Consider the following 6,738-nt stretch of genomic DNA (forward strand, 5'->3'; position numbering starts at 1 on the left):
GAAGGATTATTAAAGCCGGCTTTAGACCACAAGACTCTACAGCAGAGAGTTAAAAAACAAGGCAGACAGACTACTAGGGTGTTATTTAAACACTGCATAAACACTACATCTGTAAAGCCAGCAGCATTGTGACCCCTGCCAACCTTCAACAGACTCTTTAGCAGCCTGCCAGCTGGTACAACGTACCAGAACATCTAGAGAACAAATTTGCCTCTCAGGCTGACAAGCTCCTCAACACCCTTTTCCCACAAGTCCAGCCAGCACCGACATGGACTGATCAATACCAGACGAAACATGTGCCCCTCCCCTACCCACACTGGACCACTATTCATAACTGTCTTTATACCACTGTTCTTCAGGATTACAGGATTCTTTACAGATAGCTGGATGGGATATATATATATATATATATATATATATATATATATATATATAAACTTGTTTAATCATTTCTGGCTATTATGCTGCTACATTATGTACTTGACCACATGCTTCCACCTCTTTCTCTCCCCAGCCTTACAGAGTATACTTTTAAATCCAATATTTCTACTTCTGCTTCCTGTTTCATGGCTACGAGATATAACATTGCGAAATATAACAGCATTATTCACTTTTCTGAGTTTCCAGGCTATTGTTAGGTGTCAGTGCTTTTATTACTATTCTGCCACTGACTGTAACAAATAACTGATCGGAACCTAACATATTTTTGTGTTTCAGTTTTACTCATTTTTTGAGTAACACACAAATGTCTGTAATTATTGTTAGCTCATTTTTTTTCTCCCATATTGCCCACTCCTGATTTATTGCAGTGTGCTGTGTGTTGTATCGGGTATATATTACACAGAGGCACTGTGTTGTGCTTGTCTTTCCCAGTCACTTACTCTGCATTTCATGCAATCCTATATATTGACTTCTTGGATGTTGTTGTGTGTTGTACAGTGGTACTGGTGTTTGTGTATTTGGATAGGATGTCAGTATGAACTTAGTTGTCTTGACTGATGGCACACTAAAATATCCTGTATGATTCGATATAAGGTTCTGCAGGTAGGGAGCCAGAATAGGAAATTACAGCCATGCCGAGGAAGACACATGCCACTTATTAACATGGGGGATGTGGTAGCTTAGTGGCTAAGGTGTTGGCCTACTGCTCGGTAGGTTGTGAGTTCATTTCCCTTGTCCATCAAGCTGTCAGTGATGGGCTGTTGCACAAGGCCCTTAACGCTCAGTTGTCTAAAAATGGGATAAAATGTAAGTTGCTCTGGGTAAGGGTTTCTGCTAAACACCAGAAATGTAACAGCAATGGCATGAATCTTGTTTGCTCATATATGATGGTTACAGTGTGATAGTTATTAATGAATTCAGTGGCACATTAACATACTGTATGACCATTTTAACTGGCTAGTGTAAAAGAATACTAAAGTTGATTTTGTGTGGTGTGTGTGTGTGTGTTTTTCTGTTTCTCTTGTAGATGCTGAGCAATAAAAAGGGTTTGTTGCCTGAGCCAAATTTGGCTCAGCTCCTAAACAGCATGACCAATCCAGCCGCTCTTCAGGTTCTTATGAGACCGTACCACACTGGCAAGCGTGGAGGTAATACACACACAAACACACACATTTGTACACTTTTTAGGTAAATGTATAACTTGTATCCACACCCAGTGAGCATTTAATTAGAGACGATGTTTACCACCTCCACCTACCCTGTTCATATATAGAAAAGGAAAGCATAAGGCATGTATAGCAACAGATGGGCTACATCTGCTATCATTCATTGTCACGTACACCTGTACGTTGAATCTACCTATAAAGTTTTTGCTAACAAGTTCAGTGCATCTCATTAACTAATGAAATGAGCAATGTAGATATTTATTAGTCCATTTATGTAATGAGTACAGAACCAATAAATAGGAGGAATATGGAGAATATATGGAAAAGAGTTTTCTTTATTGTTCCTATTTATTGATTCTTTAATCATTATATAAATGGACCATACAAGAAAACCACTTTAAAATTAGACCACAGATTCCAATCTGCTCCCGATCCCATGACCTTCATTCTTTCACCATAATAGCCCTCCATCCATAGATGACTGGTCACATGATCAGAAGCTGGTCTTCAGTTCAGTGACCCAGGCCAGGTTCCTTTCATGATGAACCTAATCATATATTAAAATGAACTTTTCATTAGGTTTAAGGATAAATGAGCTGCGGAAGGCCTCGGAGCTTAAGGAGAACACGCCAAATATAGCTCTTGATTAAATCTTAAATCTTTCTACCTATTCTGGAAAGAGTGGCCATTAGGGTTCACACTGGAATTGGATAGAAGAAGAGTGTGGACTGCTGCCATGCGTTCTTTCCTTTTACCACCTGCTTTTTCCTTTTTTTTTATATTTTATTCATTACTTTTTTATTTCTGGTGAGCCCCGTTGCACTGCCAACTTTCCCTTTTTCTCGTCAGGGAAGTTTCGTCCTCACAGTGTTCCTTTTCTCCGACCGCCGCTGACAGCTGCGCTGCTTCAGCTAGGAAAAGCACAGCAGGTACGTTACTTTGTCACACACACACATACACACACACACACACACACACACACACACTCCCTATCCAGAAATCCTTCTTTCTCACTCATCCTCATTGTCTGTCATTCTCTATCTGGTCATTATATCTTAGGTTTGATGAAGCACGCAGGAAGAAACTCTGTCATGATATTTCTATGCAGTGCAAGTAGAAGCAGAATGAGAATTCACAGAAAACGTAGTTAGTCCTTAATGAGTCTTGGCACACACGTTATTACTCAACGAGTGCAATGTTTCTCTATGTGTTTCAGAACGCCATGCTGGGGAACGGGCTTGTTCTGCAGAACCTTCTCCACATGCACATGGCACAGCAGCAGCTCCTGCATATCAAGGACAAGCACATCACTAATGTGAGGGTGTGTGTGGGGAAGGTGTCTAATTCCTGTATTATTTCCTGCAGGATTTCGACATCCACAAGAAAGCTACTAAATTTCAGATATCTGGGATTTTTTTTGGTTGTTTGTTTTTTACTTCATCTTAAGCCAATCGCATTATTTTGACATGTTCCCGAGAAGGCATTATTGCAGTGTTCTGTTATTTTTTATTTATTTTTTTTGTAAATAATAATGAAAGCTGTGACTTTCACTCTGGAAGACATTAGTTTTGTTTAGCTCGTGTTCCATTCCGTGCATCAGAGAGCCTGCAGGCTGAATTCCAGTTTTATTTGATATTACACAATAACACATCACAGCAGCTCGCGGAAGATATGAGAGACGACATAAAAAATGATATCGGTGTTTGTAACACTGGTAGTACATGCTCTGCAGTCCACAGTCTTTCATTCATTTCCTGTAAGTGGACGCTGCATTGTAGTGCAATGAGCTCACCTGTGTGAGTGAGTGCGTGTGTGTGTGTGTGTGTGAGAGAGATCGAGAGAGTGTGTGTGTGCGCACAATTTTGCAATCTAATATGATGTGTGCTACTTAAAGAATTCAGTATATGAATACATTTGAATATTAATAAGCCACAAACATCAGCATTAGTGCCACACTTCGATTGCGATCCTGGATAGATTGTTCTAATTTGCCTGTGAGAACTAGTTTGTCTCCTTTACAAAGACAAATGATAATAATATTCACATGAAAAGTGTTAGGATGAAACAATATTGTGATGGTTATCAAATTGCATAGAAAATCTATATACATTCTACACACCCACATGCACCTTCATGTTCTTATGCATCCAGTTTACATGAAACAGGTCCTAATTTGTGCAGGTGATGCAAGAGTGAGCCAATAAATGGAAATCCTGCATCCACAGCTAGATGGACAGGAGAAAATAAATTTTAGTGAAGCTGAGGTAAAGGTACATGTGCCTGTGCTTGCTGCATAAAATGGTATAAATAATGAGGGCAAATCAAATTCCTGAAATAAAATAACATCAACAGTTAACTCCGGTCCTTCAGAGGAGGAAAAGATGCTCCAAGATCTTGTCGTTTTCCAGTCCATTGTTGTTGTTTTTTTGTTTTTTTTTGTTTTTTTTTTACTAAAACTGATAATAGATTTATGTAAATAGTAATAGAAAAGTTTTTTTTAATAAAGCTGCTAAAATCGAATAATAAACTGAGCCATTTTCAAACTTTTCTACAACCCATTTAGATCTAGGTATGTATTCATTTAAGTGAAGTCTGAGGATTTGATTAAAAATACATAAGTTTTGCCCCGAACCAGTAAACAAATCCTTATTTCCTACAGACAAAACACTGAAAGAAATTAATTGAGCCCAACTGAATTTAAGTGCACGTCATATTGAAATGAAAAACTAATGAGCTCTTAAGTATTTTTATTTTTCTGATTCACATTTAGAAATCACATGGCATCACTAAACCCCTCTCTTCTACATTATAGAGTGAGGTTCCTGCCTGCTTGGCTGTTTTTGCATTATTAACACTGATTTGTATTGTTGTCACTAGTTTACTTACTATTTGTGTTGTATATATTGATTTTACTGATGATAGCCAAAGAGAATAAAGCCAAATAGCAACACTATTTGAGACTCACTTTTAGGAAATGTGTTTCTAATCATTTGCTGTACATTTGCAATCCACAAGTCACTGGACACTCGTTTCATTCAACAGAATTAAAATGAATCATTAACTATTTAGGCTTCCTTATGAATGTCATTTTTAATTTAGAGGTTTATGTCTGATGAACTGTATTGTTATTGCAGCTTCTGCTCATTCCAGGCAGGTTTTTTTTGTCACATATACATTACTGCACAGTGGAATTCTTTCTTCGCATATCCCATCCTCGTGGGTTGGGGTCAATGTACAGGGTCAGCCATGATGCAGTGCCCCTGGAGCAGGGTGGGTTGAGGGCCTTGCTTAAGGGTCCAAAGGTGGTAGCTTGGCAGTGCTAGGGCTTCCAGATCAATGACCCAGACCACCAGACTTTAACCATTTGCGCTACCACCGCCCTGGGTTTTCACATATCCCTGCTTATTATCAAGTTGGGGGCAGCTTGATAGCAGTCTGAAGGCTGAACCCCAACCTTCTGATCAATGACCCAGTGCCTTGACCACTGAGCCACCACGTCCCTACAAATTAGACAAATTAACATAATGCTGAATGGTCTAGTTCAGTGTAGTGTGTCTGTAGTGTGTGACCCATAAACATCACCAGACTCAGGGAATTTTCTCCACCTGATAGACTGCCAGACCTTGAATGCAGCCGTATTCAGCTTCTGCTTATATCAGGGCTTCAGTCTTTCTTGGGGTTTTCCGTGTGTCCATCAAAGCATCAGTCTGAGATACTTCTTACCATAATGTCTCTAAAATGAGTGGTTTAATGTTTGTAGGATTAAATAGAGTTATCACTGTAACCAGCAGACAAACTGGTGAGATTTTGGAATCGCTCCAGACAGACAAAAAGTCACAGCAAGGACAAATGTTTTTTTTATTTCTTTGTTCTTTGGTAGCTTCCTTTCTGATTGTCGTACAGAATTGTTTCTTACACCTGTTCGGGAAATCAAGGCTGATTTTCTGGCTATTCTAGCTTTTCGGAATCGGTCCATCTATGTGTTCATCTGTCCGAGACACTTCTTATTCTGATAAGTCAAGAACAAGTGATTGATTGTTTGTAGGATTTATTTACACAGAGTTATCAGTGTATCCTTCAGACAAACTGATTAGATTTTGGAATTGATCCAAACAGGGTCAAGATCACAGCAAGGTCAAATATCTGAAATAGTTTTTGTATTTTTTTTTTGTTTTCAGTAGCTCTCATTCTGCATAAAAATATTTGTTATGGGTATTTCTGGCATACAGATTAGTAACCCGAAAGGATTCGACTTGGTGGTAGTGGTGGTGGAGGCGTTCCTGTTAACACTGTTGGGCTTGAGTTCAACTTGAATAAAAAAGCAGCTTATTGACAATCTTGTCACATTTTTCTCTAAAATGTGAACAAAATGCATGAAAAAAACAAACGTATGTGGTTCACCCTGTGGGCATACAATACATACCCTCAAATTTACATGTTATTTATTTTAACCTTTGATGTAGTTCTAATACAGACACTGTATCCCAACATGTCCATTCACATGTGGATTGCACTGAATGTTGCTCTGTGTGGCATGTCTTATCAAGTACACTAATAAAATCCTGATACATTTGTTTCCTTCTTCTTGCCTTCTCTCTCTCTCTCTCTCTCTCTCTCTCTCATGCTTCAGGTTCCCAGTCTTTTAGGTGACCCCTCCCGTTTACTTCTCCATAAAGTCTTGGCTCTGCGAGCCGCAGCCCCGGTGCCGGTGGTGAAAGGGCTGGTTGGAGATTCCCCCACCGGTAGGTGTTATAGGTTTTGCATTGCGTAGGCTGGCCCTAACCTTGCACTAGCAGTTTCACAGAACTGCATTTGCAATGCAAATCTCAACTCTGTTTGAGGAATCCAGTATGAATAGTTAGAGGCTGCAGCTTCAATCAGTGTTCTTTCTTTGGCGATGTTTATTCAGACGAAACCTTTGAAATGAATATACATGCGTCGGTTCATTAGCACTTCAGTATAGGTGTGACGTGATCTTCACATCGGACCTGTATAACACCACTGTTTCATAATGTAAACGGAAATGCTTCAAGTTTGCACCACCTTTTAATATTATATAACATAATACATCCGATCTGTTCCACGTTCATGTTTAAACCACAGAGGCGGCCATGCGTTCCTAGTCTGTGCA

General features: G+C 39.3%; 1 protein-coding gene across 3 annotated transcripts in view; it reads left to right on the forward strand.

Annotated features, from left to right (window-relative positions):
- Positions 1-6,738, forward strand: part of raver2 (ribonucleoprotein, PTB-binding 2) — a 105,538-nt gene that overhangs the window by 60,676 nt on the left and 38,124 nt on the right. For 2 of the 3 annotated variants that reach the window (XM_058404148.1, XM_058404146.1), the window contains exons 5-8: positions 1,469-1,589; positions 2,457-2,536; positions 2,824-2,928; positions 6,238-6,349. In XM_058404148.1, coding sequence (XP_058260131.1) covers positions 1,469-1,589; positions 2,457-2,536; positions 2,824-2,928; positions 6,238-6,349 — 418 coding nt within the window. The remainder of the gene's footprint in view (positions 1-1,468; positions 1,590-2,456; positions 2,537-2,823; positions 2,929-6,237; positions 6,350-6,738) is intronic. The other variant, XM_058404147.1, reaches the window with a different exon arrangement.

Source organism: Hemibagrus wyckioides, linkage group LG11 (assembly GCF_019097595.1).
Source record: "Hemibagrus wyckioides isolate EC202008001 linkage group LG11, SWU_Hwy_1.0, whole genome shotgun sequence".
NCBI lineage: Eukaryota > Metazoa > Chordata > Actinopteri > Siluriformes > Bagridae > Hemibagrus > Hemibagrus wyckioides.